We start from the raw sequence: 19,781 nt of genomic DNA on the forward strand, positions 1-19,781 counted from the left end.
GCTGGTATCTGCATTCCCCCTAGGTCAATCAGATCAATCAGAAGAATGGGCGTCATCATCGCGTTGCCATCAAATTGCGTCATTACACGCCGTTGGTAACACGGCTTGCGTTCCAAGCCTCAAAGTGACTCACCACCTCGTATGTCAGGTGGGAGGAGATATGGCAGCCAACTGCTCAGTGATACAATGACGCCCACATTTCTGACACATCGCGCAGTGTCATGTGAACACACGAGTCATCAACGACTGAACCCACAACAACACAGAAATAAATCCATGCAGAAATGGGCCAATCAGCAGCCACTCAGAAGGCACACCACATACGTCACATGATCAGGAAATGCAGAATCTCACCGTTTGCTGTAGCTTAGCAACCATGACAAGCGGCTAGCAATTAAAATACATCTATTGTTATATTACCTAACTAGACCTAAATGTACACACAGTCACAGTTGACATGGGTCATCTCCACCTTAGGGTGTAATCTCCTCATCTATAGGAGGAGATTAACAAAGTCTCATTGATAGATCGTTGTATGCTTACCACTGAACAACCTAAACATATACCCGATGCAAAATTCAAATGGTCTTTTATTACTCAATTCTCTAAACAACACAAACAAGTTAAAAGCATCTTTGATCGCCATTGAAGGGTACTTAAAAACGACCCACTGCTGGGCCCTGTCCTTCCTGACAGGGCTGGGGTTATATATATAGGAGAGCCCCATCTCTAATGCCGCGTACACCTGACCGGTTTTGCCGTCGGAATAAACTCTGACAGTTTTTCCGACGGAATTCCGCTCAAGCTGTCTTGCATACACACGATCACACCAAATTCCGACCTTCCAGAAGGATGTGACGTATACCACATACGACGGGACTAGAAAAAGGGCCAGTGTGCCACCCTTTGGGCTCCTTCTGCTAATCTCGTGTTTATCTTGTGTTAGTAGAAGTTTGTTAGTTTTACCACACCGAGCGATTCCGTCTCGTACTTGCTTCAGAGCATGCGTCCTTTTTGGTCCGTCGGATCAGCATACAGACGAGCGGTTTTACTGATAGTAATTCGTTCCATCGTAAAAATTTAAAACCTGTTCTATATCTAAGTCCGTCTGAATTTTCGACGGGAAAAGTCCGATGGGGCGTACACACGATCGGAATATACAATGAAAAGCTCCCATCGGACTCTTTCTGTGAAATTCCGCTCGTGTGTACGTGGCATTAGGAATCAGATTGCCCCTAATGGGATCAATCCCCCTACCAGACCTACATTTTTTCATAACCTTAAGGGATACTATCCTTGTCGGAAATGCAATATTTGTTTACACAATGTATGCGGGAGAAGAAAAACTGAGCTTTGAATCCACCATCACGTTTGCAATTTATCAAATGAAACTTTTTACTACATGTGCCACCCGCTTCATTGTCTACCTTATTACGTGCCCATGTAAAAAGCAATATGTGGGACGTACCATTAGAACGTTCTGTTCGGGTGAAGGAGCATATTGCTAGTATTAAAAAGGGCCGCATTAAACATGGTGTACCCAGACATTATTTGCATTTCCATGACAAAAACCCTTTGGGCACTAAGTTCCAAGTTATTGACAAGTTCATTCCACACTGGAGGGGTGAATCTTGTGGGAGAGGTGTTTCCCAGTTAGAGACTTTCTGGATATACCAGCTGAAAAGTTACTCTCCACATGGGTTGAATATCGACCGGGATATCAACGCTTTTATTAATAAATCTTAGTTTATAGGTTTGCTTTCTATATAGTAAGATTAACATTTCTACTAAATATTTTTTCTGGCCATTTCTATATACACCTTACACTCCATACATTGGTAATCATGTTTTCTTCTAAACGTCTAAAAATATTAGAATACTTTTTTATGCTATTCCCTGTAAGACAGATTCTGGAGGAAATACAATACAGTGGAACCTCGGATTACGAGCATAGTCCGTTCCAGGAGTATGCTCGTAATTCAATGTACTAGCATATCAAAGCGAGTTTTCCCATTGAAGTCAATGGAAACGAAAATAATTTGTTCCGCATTGACTTCAATGGGATGCTATACCACATGCGGCCAGAGGCGGGGGGTGCCGGAGAGCCTTGGCAATGGCCGAAAAAGCCCAAACACACTTCGGCTGACCTTGGCAAACCTCGGAAAGACTCCTTTCACGAGCCTTTCCGAGGTCAGCCGAACTGTCCTCGGGCCTTTCCGTGCATTTCTGATCAGCGACTTTCGGCTCTGCTCGGTTCCGGCGACCCCCACCTCAGGCCAAAAGTGTTACTGCACACCGCTTTTGGCCTGAATCCTGCTTGTTTTGCGAGACAACACTCGTAAACCGAGTTAGGATTTTTAGAAATGCGGTGCTCGTTTTGCGAAACCCTCGTTAACCGCGTTACTCGCAACCGAGGTTCCACTGTATATTGATTTGTATTTTGTAGTTTTTACACGTGTCTCCATGTCTTGTACAGTCGGCTTTTGATTATATATGTTCACATAGTTATATTGCTATGATGACACTGGTCGTCTTTCCATGGTCCACCCTTTCTATCATGGGATGTGCGGTTCGTTTTTTCCAAACCTCCCCCCCCCTACATGTAAGGTGGAGATGACCCATGTCAACTGTGACTGTGTGTACATTTAGGTCCAGTTAGGTAATATAACAATAGATGTATTTTCATTCCTAGCCGCTTGTCATGGTTGCTAAGCTACAGCAAATGGTGAGACTCTGCACTTCCTGATCATGTGACGTATGTGGTGTGCCTTCTGTGTGGCTGCTGATTGGCCCATTTCCACATGGATTTATTTCTGTGTTGTTGTGGGTTCAGTCGTTGATGACTCGTGTGGTCACATGACACTGCGCGATGTGTCAGAAATGTGGGCGTCATTGTATCACTAAGCAGTTGGTTGCCATATCTCCTCCCACCTGACATATGAGGTGGTGAGTCACTATGAGGCTTGGAACACAAACCGTGTTACCAATGGTGCGTGATGATGCAATCTGACAGCAACGCGATGATGACGCCCGTTTCTTCTGATTGACCTAAGGGGAGTGCAGTTACCAGCTGTTGCGGTTTGAACTATTAAGGATCAGACTGTACAGATTACTATATATTTGCATGGTGTCAGTCAGCAGGTTTATGCCCCAGTTGAAGTACCTCTTGTACGAAACATGCCGGGTACATAGCCTGCTAAGCTCTTTTCACCACGCTTTATATTGTGTTTTTTTTGTTTTTTTGTTTTTTGTGATCACACTGTGCATACATCTTATGTAATGATTGTACGATTTTATACTATTTTGCTTTTATTCAAATACATTTTTTAAAATATGCTGGATTTATCTGCACTGTGTGGAGGCCTTCTTTTTTTTTTATTTGATCCATGCTGCCTTTCGGATGTAAAGAGAACCACACTTTAACTCCGTCATTGGAACCTAAACCTCTGAGTTACTGGTGACTCTACCGATGCAAGAGTAACCAACTCCTCTGCAGGAATCCTGGTCGAAGCGGATTACTGACGATATTCTGTGCCTGTCTGACCTACCGCCGCTTGCGTGTGTGTCCACGTTTTGGGGTATAAGTACCCATCCCCCTTCCCTGGTGTTGGATGCACGCCCTGGGTGCTGTGTGTGAAAATCACGTCCCTGGGTGCTGTGTGTGAAAATAAGGTTGCAGTTCTGCCACTGCATCATATGAATATCAGCACTCTATGATTACATCTATTGGAATCCAATATGATACAGTAAATGCTTCCATGGACTTATGAATGTTTATTTTAATCTGGTATCACACTTTGACAGACTTTATTGTATTCACAGAAGTGTATACATATTTATCTATGCACAGAGCACTTTACTTTATCATTCCACATTTCACATTTGAATATTAATCTCTCCTGGCGGTTTCTTTATATTCCTTAAGCGCTGCATTTTTTTGCCTTTTTTAATTTCTTACACAATATGTCTTATTGTTGATGCTGGCAGCTTTTTCTTGTTACTAATAGCGCAACTTTTTCATATATATATTTATATATATATATATATATATATATATATATATATATATATATATATATATATATATATATATAATATATGAATATATATATATATATATATAATATATGAATATACTATGAATTTTACAGGTAAGTAGAAAAAAATAAAATTTTTGGCCCCAAGGTTTACGCAGCAGCTCTCAGAGGTTGGGTTTTTTGCCCCTGTTTCATTGGGCCTTTTGGCACAGTTCCGTTTGCCTCATTGTTTGCCTCATTGTTGCTCACACTTTTGTATTTATTGCCTGGGGATGCCCCATGGTGTATGAATATTCTGCCTGTGTCCTGTACTGTACCTGTAAAGTCCATATTTTGGAGTGCAGTACAGGACACCCACTCCATTCCTTGGTTTACTCTGCATTTCCTGCTGCAAAACAGAACACTGGCAGAGTGGGCTAAGGTTATAGGGGAGGTGCAAGTGGGCGTGTCCTCTAAATCTTTGCCAGTGTCCAATAATCTGAAGGTACACACCTACCTGTTTAACATAAGGTGTATAAATATTCTGTCTGTATCCTGTACTATATTCTAATACTATATATGACATTTACAGGTAAGTAAATGTTCATCTTTTCAAGCAGAATTTTACTTTTCATAAATAATAGAAGCCTTTTCAAATGTCTTTTCTGCCAAAGCCACCCCAATGTCTGTACTTAGTTCATGGCAGCTTTGAATCTGCACTTTCTTTTCAAAATTTCAAAAGATATATCTGAGGCCCTATCATCCTGTATCATGTGACCATCCAGTATAATACATATCATGTTATGCACTGTCTTACTGTAGCACAGAATAGGATGTGTTTTACCTCTCTGGACCATGCCTCCCTCATTACTAGATCACCTCTTTTTTTTATTTCCACCTACTTTCTGCTTTTTATACTGGACCTTGCTTTGTGCACTGGTGCGCACTCATGTTGGAACAGAAAGGGGCCATCCCCAAACTGTTCCCACAAAGTTTGGAGCATGAAATTGTCCAAAATCTCTTGGTATGCTGACGCCTTAAGAGTTCCCTTTACTGGAACTAAGGGGCCAAGTCCAACCCCTGGAAAACAACCCCACGCCATAATCCTCCCTCCACCAAATGATTTGGACCAGTGCACAAAGCAAGGTCCATAAAGACATGGATAAGCGAATTTGGGATGGAGGAACTTGACTAGCTTGCACAGAGTCCTAAGCTCAACCTAATAGAACACCTTTAGGATGAATTAGAGCAGAGACTGCAAGCCAGGCCATCCATCCACATCAGTGCCTGACCTCACAAATGCGCTTCTGGAAGAATGGTCAAACATTCCCATAGACACACTACTAAACCTTGTGGACAGCCTTCCCAGAAGAGTTGAAGCTGTTATAGCTGCAAAGGGTGGGCCAACTCAATATTGAACCCTATGGACTAAGACTGGGATGCCATTAAAGTTCATGTGCGTGTAAAGGCAGGTGTCCCAATACTTTTTGTAATAAAGTGTACATGGGAGGAAGTGGGTAGAGACACTGAGCTGTCACTGTTCTTCTAATCCATCTCCAGCTTTGGAAGGGGGAGGCTGTAAACACAAAAATTTCAATTTCAGGCCTCATCACACCTAGAGCAGTGGAGTGCGTATTTTTTGGCATGTTTTTCCTGCAACCACATATGGCATCCCATTGATTTCAACGGGTGCCCTATGTACGACAAACATGGCAAAGTAGCTCATGGAGCATTTTAATGCGTTGCAGTTTGCACATTTTTGCGTGCGTTATGCAGCATTTGTCATGTGTTTTTGCACATGGAAAAATCGGTATCTGCTTCTGTGTTTGCATCAACAATTAATGGCATCATAAGCACACCACAAATTTTTCATGTTTCGGGAAGCTACGCTGAAACTTGCATTTCTGCATGCCTTCCTGGAGTGTGCAGGTGTATATGGAACCTTGTGTATTGAAATTCATCAGGTTCAGCAGGGACTGGTCAAATTTCAATCCGTATAAGGGCAGGGTGGTTGTACAACTGCCCTGTCAGATTTTTGTTGCTCGATCAGCGCTGCCAGCTATGGCCAGCAGTGCTGATTGATGTATTCTGACGGTGGGGAAGTCTCTCTGCTGTCAGAATACATTAACTCAGTAGGAGGATTCCCCAAGTTACCTCAAATGTGTGGATGGTGGAATCAAGTAATTTTTTTTTTTAATTCAACCCACTGGCTGAACGATAAAACAGATTCATGTATGGGCTGCTTTAGACTTTAAAGAAAAAAAAAAGTAAAATAAAATACTTATTTTGGTTTGCTATAGGATGTAGAAAAAGATAAAATCCGTGAATTAACCTTATCTGATAAAGCTGATAGAACATACACACTGAATTATAAAGCCCTTATAAGTCTAAGTGGTTTGCGTCATTCGTGGGCAAGGACTATTCACACATTCCAGGTATGTCGTTTAACTCTTCATAAATAACACATTGTCTAGTTTAAACATACTGCATATAACACTGGTAATTAAAGTGGATGTAAACCCGATTCATGAAAATTGACCTAGGCACATATACTGTATCTGTAGTGTTTTCTTATCTCTCTCCAAAGCCCTCGGTCCTGTGTCTTTCTGCTGCTCTGTTATCAGCATGATAGCTTTTGACATGTTCTCCAACACGGGACATAAAAGCAGCTGAAAATTTGTGTTGTGAAGGGTACTGTAAATAGATGAACAGAGATCCTGTCTATTCACAGCACAGCTCTGCTAGTATCTTTGTTCTTCTGCCTATGTGGGGGGGGGGGGTGCCTTTCAGGCATCAGCTGTCACACAGTGTATGCCAAGACTCCACACCCAGTAGTGGAACAGGAAAAACATTTTTTAACACAATGTGCATTTTCTAAAGAATATGGAAAGCTGGAGACAGCAGATATACATGTAAAACTTATGTAGGGCTATTTGTTTTATCTCTGTGTATCATCTCAGGCTGTTCACTTCATTTGGTATAGGAGAGAGTTTACATCCAGTTTAAGTTACCCTTCTGTTTTAATTACCTCTTGTATGTTATCCAGAATTTCAGTGTATTATGTGAGTCTGAAGATATTTAACAGGAACATCTTCACCTTTTGATTGTTCCATGTTAAAGTGCCTTTTTTGACTATGCATATGAATTTCTATACATACATTGCAACAGGGAACTTTTGCCCTATTTCTAGCTGTTGGTTCACGATTGAAGTGCAGCACAACACCAAATACAAAAATGTAATAAAGACTTTACGAGTTACTTGCTTTTATCTTGGAACCAGCACATGCTTGGATGGAACCAGAGAATCTGTATTTCGATTAAAATTATTGTTTTAAATTTTTTTTTTTTTTTTACTTATTACATTAAATAATTACCTGTTCTATGCATTAGAAGTGCACAGAGCAGCTCTGATCCTCTTCTTCTCCAACCCCAACCCCCCCCCGGCGGCGCTCTTAACCCCCCACTTAGTGTGCCACTATAGGAAGCTGCTTCTTATTGTGGCGCACCTGAGGGTTTAATCCCAAGCCCCTCTGCATGCTATCATAGACAGACAGGGCAGTTCGGCTCTGCTACCTCGTCTTGGATTTGAGCAAAAGCAGCAAAACAAGGAACAAGGATAACAGAGCAAAAAGCTCACTAACTGAAAAATTAAAATAAAGATTCAAAATTATATAAAAAAATTGAAAACAAAAAGAAAAACAAAAGAGAGAAAAAAAGATTAATGAAAAAATAAAAAAAATACATAACGACAAATAATGACCAAACAAGAAATAAATGAAAAAAAAAACACAGAAAAATATAGAAACAAAAGAATAAAATATGTGGAGGACTAAAAAATGAATTGAGAAACATTGAATAAAAGGTCAATGAATAACAAAGAGAGTCCATTGCAAAATACAGATTGCTGTGTAAGGAAGGCACTTTTCACTGAGGACAGCTATCCCAAGTTCTCCAGAGGTCCAACAGGAATCCAACACAGCATGTGTATGAATCTTGCCGGTACCCCAGGGTATGCTTAGGTAACAGGCGGAGAAAAGCAAAATTTCAAATGGTAAGGAAAGTCACTTTATTAAAAATAATATAAATGTCCACTCACATAAGCTTCTACATGTGTGCAAAAGGGTGGATGGGTCAGTGGTTCTCTCGGCCAGAGAGAAAAAGGGCAGATGTTCGTGCCAGTGGATCTGGCAATATGTGAAGTGTCCAGTTACCACTCATTAGCAGGAAGCTACGTTGAGCGATGGATCGGGGGCAGCACTGCCAGAGGGAAGCCGCTGAGAGACGCAGGAACTGCTGGCAGATCCAAACCACTCACAGGAATTCGACCACCAGCATCAAAAGAGGGCTTCACTGAAAAAATGGAACAAAGGAAGCACCACCAGAAGAAAGCTAAGGCAGCCACTGGAACACAAACACCGCCCCCAGGCTCAAAACCACTCAGGGAGACAGACCACCAGCAGGCTCTGCACCGCAGGGAGCAAAAGTCTCCTAAACAACGCTTTTTGTAGCTCTGCCCCTTTGTCGAATCAAATGATCAAAGAGACTGGAAGAAATGTATAGGCACAATGAAGTGGGGTAATGATAGGGGAAAAAATGAACCGAAACACCACCATCAATTGTGAATCCCCACCACGTAACTCTGAATATATTACATACAACATTAATTAAAATTTAAAAAAATATATATATAAAATACATTTGTTCCTTATTAAACTTAATGTGATGTGTATAATGTTATTAAAACATAACGTACATAAACAAAAGAAGACATGTTGAAATTATATCCACCCGAACCACTCGAGAAAAATAGATGTGTGTGTGTGTATGTATATGTATATGTATATATATAAGAAAAAGAAAAATCACACACACACAGATTTTATATATATATATATATATAAGTATATAATATATATAAAGTGTATAATATATATGTATATATATAATATATATATATATATATATATATATATATATGTGTGTGTGTATGTGTGTGTGTTTTATATATATATATATATATATATATATTATACACTTTATATATTATATACTTTATATATTTTTTATTATTATTTTTATATATATATATATATATATATATATATATATATATATATATATATATATAATTATATAATCTGTGTGTGTGTGTGTGTGTGTGTGATTTTTCTTTTTCTTAATTGACCAGTTAAAGAAATGGTGTATAATGAATGAATTAACTCCTACTTACGCAGTATACACTATCATCGTATCTAATAACACTTGATATATATTGCGACATTATGAACATCGATAGATTATTGTATATTAAAAATCATGTTATATAAAAAAAAAGTTTATATAAAAACGTATATTTAAAAAATCCTATAGATTTACACACATGTAAGCTTAGAATTCTACAAGCAAAACAAACGGAATGGTTTAATATTTTATGGTTGATGGATAATTGATAAACACTACTAATTGGTAGTAAAAATCTGATCTAACATAGTAGAGGCCATCCCTCCTATTATTGCGACCTATATATGGAAAATAAAAAAATCTGAGAAAACTAGGGAAAAACTACAGAATGGTATTAATTTTCAACTTTTCATTTTCAAATCCAATAGGTCTCTTGACTTCATAACTTTAGAAACCTGTCATTATCTGGTAAATTGGTTGGTATTGTTTCTATTGCAAAGACTTTCAGATCTTTAATGTTCTTCTTGTGTTTCTAGGCCAAATGTCCTCATGTTCCAAAGACCAATTAGCCTACAGTGGTCACCATCCTTTTCCTCAATAGTCTTTTGGTTCATCCTATATACAGAAGATGACAGGGACATTTCAAATCATAAATAAACATATTCAGCTGAACATGTAATGAATTTGATCGTAAACGTGGCCCCTCCCGTATCTTGGAAGGTCCCCTGGCCATAAGTGATAAACTGGTCTGTTAGATTTTGCAATTTGCAAAATTAGTTCCATGGCTCAGTTTACTAGGGGCTAGATAATTTCTCAAATTGTGAGCTCTCCTGAAAATAACTTGGGGCACACTGGGCAAAATAGGACCTAATTTGGCATCCTGGGCTAAAATGAACCAAACTGTATTAATTATGCTCTTAGGGCTCGTTTATACTTGCTTCAAAATATGGCTTTGGACACGCTTTTTTAAAGCTTTCTGAACGCCAGTCAAAGCTTCCTGACACTAAATAAAATAGTTTGCTTATAGTCCTGTTTACAGCTTGCATTTTCTTTGCTTTACTTTAAAAATGATACCCCATCTCGCTTTAGTGGTGCTTCAAAGTGTCTTCAAAGCCCCCATAGAAGTCTATGACAAAGCTCGCTTGAAGCACCTGACGCTTTTGAGAGGCTTTAATTCAGCTTTAGCTTTGCTTTGCTTTGGAGAAATTGTAGGTATGAGATATCCACACAAACACAGGGCATCTGCCAAGCTTCAAAATAGCACAATTGAAGCACCACAGAAGAATAAAATATCTATTGTGAGCCTATTGGATGAGGTCTGGAGAATAAGCTTTCTCCCTAAATTTATCGATCCAAATGCTACTTTGCTGTATATCATTTTCAGTTCTACTATAATTTTTCTTTTATCTCCAGAATTGGCCACTTGGTATATTTCTCTTCCAAGAGGGATGGTGGCAACTATCATAATGCAAGTAGGAGTTGCCTCTAGTAGGTTTAAAATGATTTTTCAGGATTATTTTATCACCATCATGTGGGAGTTCCAAATACAAAAACACTAATGACTTGCAGTCAACTACAGGGGTGAATTTGAGACCAAAATCATTATTACAATAATCCACAAAAGCCATGAAGGTATCAGTGTCACCTTCCAGATGATACGATCATCTTTGTATCCCCCATACAATACTAGATGTTTCACATAGGGATTATCCTTCTAAATGTGGAGCTCCTCCTAGTGTCCCATTGTCAAATTCGCATATCATGGGGCATAATTAGCTCCCATGGCTGTGGCTTGTACTTGTAAATAGAACTGCTCAAGAAAGGATAATTGATTGTACTCAAAATTAAATGTTGTGCATTAAATGATACATCTGTCTTGTTTATAGTTGATGTATGTATCTCTAGCCAGAAAAAAATTTGAGTGCATTTAAACCTACTGTGTGAGGAATGGACGTATTACGTCCAATAACACCCAGATGTAATTAGGTTCCCATCTGTACTGTTGTAGGATATCAATTACATGGCTTGAATCCCAAATAAAAGTGGGCAAGCCAGTAACAATAGACTGCAGAAAGAAATTAATATACTGCGAGAGGCCGCTGGTCAAACCATCAATGCTAGCAATGATGGGCCTGCCAGGAGGGTCCACAAGACTCTTGTGGAATTTAGGGAGGTGGTAAAAATATGGTGTACTGCAGACCTCAGGTAGTATGAACTTTTTCTCTTTTTTTTTTTATTGATAAGCTTATCTTAAAAAAACTGCATCAACTATATGGGCCAATTAAAGGAGCACATTGATGGGCACATTTTGTGCCCATCAGCATGCTACTTATTTTATGTTAAGGGTCACGCTGAAGGGCATATTTTATGTTAAGGGTGCTCTGTTGGGCATATTTTATTTTAAGAGCAACACTGATGGGCACATTTTATGTTAAGGGGCACGCAGATGGGCACATTTTGCTGTGCCCAACAGAGTGCCTCTTAACATAAAATGTGCCCATCAGCATGTACCTTATTTTATGTTAAGGGGCATGCTGATGGGCACATTTTATGTTAAGGGAAAATCTGATGGGCACATTTTATGTTAAGGGGCAAGCTGATGGGCACATTTTGTTGTGCCCACCAGCGTGCCCCTTAATATAAAACGTGCCCATCCGAGTGCCCCCTAGTATAAAATGTGCCCATCAGCATTAAGGGGCACTCTGGGCACATTTTATGTTATGGGGCACTCTGATGGGCACAATTTATGTTAAGGGGGCACACTGATGGGGACATCTGATGTAAGGGGACACTCTGGGGGGGGAATGCCTGATGTAAGGTGGCACTGTGATGGGGACGCCTGATGTAAGTGGCCACTGTGATGGGGACACCTGATGTAAAGGAGCACTGACGGGGACAACTGATGTAAAGGGGCACTCTGATGGGCACACCTAATCTAAAGGGCACTCTGATGGGCATATATTATGTGGGGACACCTGATGTAAGGAGGCACACTTATGATGACACCTAATGTAAGGGGGCACTCTGATGGGGATACCCTATGTAAGAGGGCCCTGTGATGGGGCAACCTTATATAATGGGGTACTTTTTGGGGACAAATGATGAAAGGGGGCACACTGATAGGAGACACCAGATGTAAGGGGACTTTCATTGCAGAAACCAGATGTAAGTGGGCACTCTGACTCGAATACCTGATATATAAGGGGGTACGCTGACAACTGATTTATGGGGTAGTCTGATGGGGGCACTCAATGTAATGAATTACTCTGATAGGGGAAGCTGATGTAAGGAGAACACTAATGGGGACATTTACACAGTATTACCAGAGTGTGTGGAGGAAACAGTAGCAAAAGTGCCAGAGAGCATGGCTTGCCAAGAAAAGGAAGGTAGACACCGAAAACTGAGCTTTTAAAGATGAATGGACAGACCAATATATGTTCATTCTTCCTATGGGAAGTTTAAAACCAGTTTGTCTCATTTGCTGCAAAACCGTGGCGTTAATAAAAAGTAGCAATGTGAAGCGCCACTACGAAACAAAACACAGTTCCTTTTAGCAAACATATTCACAGCATGCCAAGGTGGGGGCACATAAAATAACTGAACTGAAAGCCCAGTATGGTAGATCCACGAAAGTCCTCTCACATTCATTTACAACCCAGCAGCGTGCAAATAATAAATGTTCGCTTAAAGTAGAATGGATTTTGGGGCAACACAAAAGACCATTTACCGATGGTACATTTTGTAAAGGAGTGCTTGAATGCTGTTGCTGAAACTTTTACTTGAGGGTGAACAAAAAGATGAGCTGTGTGAAAAAATTAACCAAATCCCACCGTCAGCGTCAATAGCAACAAAAAGACTGATGCCGCGTACACATGACCGGTTTTCCCGCTGCAGTAATAAGGAGAGCTGGCAAAACTGTAATCCTTGAAGTGTTGTTTATTGGTACATCAGAGTGACAATAAAACAAAAAAGGTGATGCGTTTCGGCAATAGCCTTAGTCGGACTAAATTCTGACGGTCTATCCGACGGAGTTCTGACGAAATTCCGCTCAAACAGTCTTGCGTACACACGATCACGCGAAAGTCCGACCGTCCAGAACGCGGTGACGTACAGCTCGTACGACAGGACTAGAAAAAGGATGTTCAATAGCTAGTAACCAATAGCTTTCGTCTATTACTTGCTTCAGAGCATGCGTCATTTCAGGTCCGTTGGAACAGCATACAGATCAGAAAGATTTAGAACATGTTCTATTTCTAGGTCCGTCAGAATTTTCGAAAGAGAAGGTCCAATAAGGCCTACACACGAGCGGATTATCCAATGAAACGACTCCGTCTGACTTATTCTGTTGGACATTCCGCTCGTGTGTACGCAGCGTTAGATATTAACAGAGGATGTATTGGCACAACTTGATGCAGCTATTCAGAGTGCGGTATGCATTTCTTTAGCCATTAATGAATCAACGATATAACTGACAATGCCCAGCTTTTGGTGTATGTAAGATTTTTTCACAAAGAAACAAAAGAACTCTGTGAGGATCTGTTAAGTTTAACAGCACTTGAGACACACGAGGACAAGACATATATGAGGCCATTAGGGAGATTCTAGGAAAGAGGAAGATCTGAAAAAAGTGATCTCAGTAACGACAGATGGTGCCCCTGCCAGGGCCGTCTTAATGAGCGGGCACCCATGGGCACTGCCCAGGGGCCCCAGCTGCATAGGGGCGCCCTGCACTTCCCCTGACCCCTTGCAGCTTTGTTAACATGTACTGCTTTCAAGTCGATCGGGTCAGCAGGAGCATCAGCGGTTCGGGGGAGGTTGCCTGTAACACTCCCCTTTCATTTGATCACGATAGACTGTCCCTCGGATCTTCAATATATCCCGAGGCAGTCCGAGTTGGTGGGCGGAGCCGGGGGTGTGGCTGCCTCCTCCACTCCTCCCAAACACGCAGGCTGTGGAGGGGAGACTACAGCAGCCCAGGGAGTATCAATATTAGGGCTGGGGAAAAAATCGATTTAAATCTTGAATCGAGTTGAGTGGTCAAATCGATTCAAAATTTAAGCAAATCGATTTTTTTACATTTTTTTTTTTTCACCGCGCCGGTCGTGAGGAGCTGTGGACAGGAGTTTTTAGGCGAGGCCTAGTCCGCGGCTTCGGCCCAGTGCGCTAGGCTGGACGCCGCGGACTAGGCCGAAGCCACGGCCTCGCCTAAAAACTGCCTGCAGCTCCCCAGGACCGGCGCTGACACCGCGCCGGTCCTGAGGAGCTGCGGGCAGGAGTTTTAGGTAAGGCCGTGGCTTCGGCCTAGTCCGCGAGGCCAGACGCCGCGGACTAGACCGAAGGTCTCTGCGGCGGGTTCGCATTATCGGCAGCGGGAGAGGTGCCACCCCCCTCCAGCCGCTTACCGGAGCCGTCGGTAGCAGTGGAGGAGATCGGGACCTTGTAGTGCCTGGGTATGGAGACGAGTGAGGCTAAGATGGCCACCACCCATCTTCATACCATAGGACGGCGCCCATATGTCTTAATCAGTTGCCAACCGGCCCATAGCCGAATGACGGCAGCAGGGCGGTTGGATAACTCTGGGAACTCTATGACGAGGGCGCGCACACGGGAACATCCGTGTTCACTGGGTACACGGGACCCGGCGCAACACGGATTGTGGTAAAAGGCCAATGTCAGCTGCCCTTTACCATGTGATCGCTCCGTCCAATGACGGAGCAATCACAAATGTAAACAAAGCAGGGAAAGCATCAGGCGTTCACAGCTCTCCTCTTCTCACACCGATGCAGCGTGAGAGGAGAGGAGAGCTTTACGGTGACATCTGTAAGTGTTTCAACCTTTATCAGTGCCACAACAGTGTCATCTGTGCCACATCTGTACCACCTGTGCCACCAGAGCCACACCAGTGATACTACAGTGCACACCAGTGCCACACCTGTGCCACCTGTTCCCATCAGTGCCACCTGTGCCCATCAATGCCACCTGTGCCCATCAGTGCCACTTGTGCTCATCTGCGCCACTGCAGTGCCACGTCAGTGCCGCCTGTGCCCACCAGTGCTGCCTGAGCCCACCAGTGCCGCCTGAGCCCACCAGTGCCACCTCTGTGCCACCAGAACCCCACCAGGGCAACCAGAGCCACACCAGTGCCACTACGGTGCACACCAGTGCCACCTGTGCCCATCAGTGCTCATCTGCACCACATCAACCTCACCAGCCACCAGTATGGCAAAAAAATTATTTACGGCCGAGGAGGCCTACCAGCGTCTCAGCATGACCGATGAGAGCAGCGGGGAGCTCTCTGAGTCTCAGTCCGATTCGGATTCAGCCTATTAACCCGTGATAAGCAGCGGGTCTGATACAGAATCGGAAGAGGAACGTGGGCCCGTGAAAAGAAGGCGTTCTGGCGTGGAGCAGCTGCCTACTACCACCTCGAGCGCAGTGCCGTCCACCTCAAGCGCAGTGCCGTCCACCTCAAGCGCAGTGCCAGTGCAACAAAGGCCAGGTACCAGTAGGGTGTCATCTCAGCCCCGAAAGGATAGGGGCCATGCCAGCCTTCCCTATGCCCTTCAAAACCCCCTGTGGCTTCCCCCTAATTCCGGAGCAGCAAATATCCCCCCTTTTACCGCCCAGCCAGGTGTTCAGGTGAACACAGATGATTTTGTCATGCTTGATTTTTTTTTATTTGATATTCACCGAAGACTTACTATCATCCATTGTGGCCCAGTGCAACCTCTACGCACAGCAGTACATAGTAAGCAACCCTGGCTCTAGTTATGCCCATCCCTATAAGTGGAGAGAGCTTACCATAGAGGAATTAAAAATTTTCCTAGGCCTAACTTTTACAATGGGACTCACAAAAAAAAATGAAATGTACTCATATTGGTCAACTAACCCCATCCACCACATGCCACTCTTCTCATCGATTATGCCAAAATCAAGATACCTTATGATTTTGCGCTTCCTCCACTACAATGACAACACCCAGTGCCCTTCCCGAAATGACCCAGCATTTGACAAATTATTCAAACTTCGGCCACTCCTAAATTATTTCGCTGAAAAATTTCCCCAATTATATACCCCCGAACAGAATATTTCCGTGGATGAGTCCCTTGTAAAATTCTCCAGCAGGCTGGGCATCTGCACCCCCCTCAATGTCAAGAATATATTGGAGCCAGCGGCAAAGTTGTCTGGGAGCTTGTTTATCCACTCCTTGGAAAGGGGTACCACCTTTTATGTGGATAACTTTTACACGAGTTTGCCCCTCTTCCGCAATCTTCACCGGAGGGACACCCCAGCATGTGGTACCATAAGAACCAATAGAAAGTGTTTCCCACAAAAACTGGTCAATGAAAGGCTACGACGAGGGGAGACGGCGTCTTCGCGGAACCAGGAGCTATTGGCTGTCAAGTGGAGGGACAGACGAAACGTCCACATGCTGACGACAATCCATAATGACACCTACGTGGAAGTGTCCAGAAGAAACGGCCCAGTCCAGAAACCAGCTTGTATCTATGATTATAATTTGTTTATGGGGGGAGTGGACTTCAATGATCAGATGATTGAACCCTACCTTCCCACAATAAAAACTCGTCATTGGTATAAAAAAAGTGTCCATTTATTTTTTCAGTTTGGCCATGTATAACACTTATGTTATTTACCAAAAATCTACTGAGACCCCCGTATCCTATCTGCACTACGAGGAACAAGTAATCTTCGCCCTTTTGTACCCTGAAAGCCCACCAGAAAATATTCGCTCTGATTGCGTGAGCAGACTCCACGAACACTTTCCTGACAAAATCCCCTCCCGTGAAAAACTGTATAGGTGAATGTTTCCGCTGTTACCATACTTCTCTATATTATTAGGGAAGTGTGGTAAACGTAATTCTCATTTCCTGTCATTTTCCTCCACACCCCTTTATGCCACTGCACTGAACTGTACATACCTCTGCCTTCTCCGGAACCGACCCTGGCCTGTTATACGACCAAGCTTCTGCCTAACGCTAAACTGTACCTACCTCTCCCTTCTCCGGAATTGACCCTGGCCTATTATACGACCAAGCTTATGCCTAACGCTAAATTGTACCTACCTCTGCCTGCACTGGAACTGACCCTGGACTGTTTGACCACGTTTTTTGCCTGCCTCTTGGACTGATCATTTACCCTGCTATGCTAGTGGGAACACAGGGGTCTCACATATGTGAGGGGCTCCAGAAATGTTTTTCTGGATGAAGAAAACTAATTTTTTAGTTTTCTCATTCCCAGATTTAGGGTCTGGAGACTCAGAGCCTTCAAAGAGATTTGGGTGGGAGAAGCCTCTACCCCTGTCCCCATTCTTTCCTGACCTGCTACTTGGACCATGTTCCTGCTTACTACCAGGACCAATATTTTGGCACTGCTGACAATGTCTCTACTTGCACTGACCCTGGACTGTATAAGGACAGTATCCCTGCCTGTACTGACTATGGACAATATTCTTGCCTGCTGCCTGGACAATGACATTAACTGTCGCTGACCATGTCCCTGCCTGCCGCCTGGATCAGGGCTCTCCTTCTGTGGACAACTGCACTACTAAAACCACAGGTAATCTTTTGTTTACCCTTTGCTCAGCAGAATGTATTTTAGGGTGTAATTCTTGGTATGTTCATGCTATGTGTTAGAAATATGAAGGGCCTTCAAAAATGTGATAGATTGTAAGGAAATTAGATGTGTAATCTATGCTCCTAGAACGCCTGAATGTGCTACTTCAAAGTTGCGCCTCTGTATGTGGCCAGGCTGTGTAAAAGTCTCACACATGTGGTATCGCCATACTCAGGAGGAGTAGCAGAATATATTTTGGGGTGTCATTTTTGCTATGTACATGCTATGTGTTGGAAATATCTTAGAAATGGACAACTTTGTGTAAAAAAAAAAAAAAAGCGTTTTAATTTTTTTTCCACATTTTCCAAAAACTTCTGGAAAAATATGAACTGTTCAAAAGACTTACTATGCCTCATAGATTATATTTTGGGGTGTTTGCTTTCCAAAATGGGGTCACTTTGTGGGCGTTTCCATTGTCCTGGTGCTCCAGGGCCTTCAAAAGTGTAATAGGTGGTTGAGAGATTAGATGTGTAATTTATGCTCCTAGAACGCCTGAATGTGCTACTTCAATGTTGCGCCTCTGTATGTGGCCAGGCTGTGTAAAAGTCTCACACATGTGGTATCGCCATACTCAGGAGGAGTAGAAGAATATATTTTGGGGTGTCATTTGTATAATGTACATGCCATGTGAAAGAAGAAAGAAATAACCTGTTATAATAACAATTTGGTGTGAAAAAAATAAAAATAAAAAAAATCTTCATTTTGCAAAGAATTGTGGGGAAAAAATAACAACTTTAAAAAACTCACCATGCCTCTTACTAAATACCTTGGGATGTATACTTTCCAAAAAGGGGTCATTTTGTGGGTATTTGTACTTTCCTGGCTTGTTAGGGTCTGAAGAAAGGAGATAGGCCTCAGTACATCAGGAGTGATCAGATGTGATCAATTTTCAGTGATTGGCACCATAGCTTGTGGACTCTATAACTTTCACACAGACTAAATAATATCCACTAATTTAGGTTATTTTTACCAAAGATATGTAGCAGTATAAATTTTGGCCCAAATTTATGAAGAAAAATTACTTATTTGTCAAATTTTATAATAGAAATAAGGAAAATTCATTTTTTTACAAAATTTTCAGTCTTTTTTCATTTATAGCACAAAAAATAAAAAACCCAGAGGTGATCAAATACCACCAAAAGAAAGCTCTATTTGTGTGAAAAAAAGGACGAAAATTTCATATAGGTACAGTGTTGCATGACTGAGTAATTGTCATTCAAATGGTGAGAGCACCGAAAGCTGAAAATTGGTCTGGTTAGGAAGGGGGTTTAGTGGTCAAGTGGTTAAAGGCAATTTTTTTTTTTTTTTTTATGTCATTTTTTCAAACGACTTTTTTTTTTTTTTTTCTTGCATTTTAGTTCAAATATGAGATCTGAGGACTTTTTGACCCCAGATCTCATATTTAAGAGGACCTGTCATGCTTTTTTCTATTACAAGGGATGTTTAAATTCTTTGTAATAGGAATAAAAGTGATCCAAATTTTTTTTAAAAAAAACAGTGCAAAAATAAATATAATAAAGTAAAATAAATAAGAAAAAAAAAATTTCCTTAAAGCGCCCTGTCCCGACGAGCTCGCGCGCAGAAGCGAATGCATATGTGAGTAGCGCCCGCATATGAAAACGGTGGTCAACCACATGTGAGGTATCGCCGCGACCGGTAAAGCGAGAGCAATAATTCTAGCCCTAGACCTGTAGAATTTTTTAAACGTCGCCTATGGAGATTTTGAAGGGTAAATGTTTGACGCCATTCCACGAACGGGCGCAATTTTGAAGCGTGACATGTTGGGTATGAATTTACTTGGCGTAACATTATATGTCACAATATAAAAAGAAATTGGGCTAACTTTACTGTTGTCTTATTTTTTATTCAAAAAAAGTGAATTTTTTTCAAAAAAAGTGCGCTTATAAGACCACTGCGCAAATACGGTGCCAAAAAAAAGTATTGCAATGA

At 41.8% G+C, this 19,781-nt stretch overlaps 1 protein-coding gene across 1 annotated transcript in view; it reads left to right on the top strand.

Moving 5' to 3' along the window:
• Positions 1-19,781, top strand: part of LOC141147091 (DNA helicase B-like) — a 260,293-nt gene that overhangs the window by 176,093 nt on the left and 64,419 nt on the right. Inside the window, exon 10 of the mRNA XM_073634187.1 lies at positions 6,317-6,451. Within this exon, the coding sequence (XP_073490288.1) occupies positions 6,317-6,451 (135 nt within the window). The remainder of the gene's footprint in view (positions 1-6,316; positions 6,452-19,781) is intronic.

This window comes from Aquarana catesbeiana, linkage group LG06, assembly GCF_042186555.1.
Source record: "Aquarana catesbeiana isolate 2022-GZ linkage group LG06, ASM4218655v1, whole genome shotgun sequence".
NCBI lineage: Eukaryota > Metazoa > Chordata > Amphibia > Anura > Ranidae > Aquarana > Aquarana catesbeiana.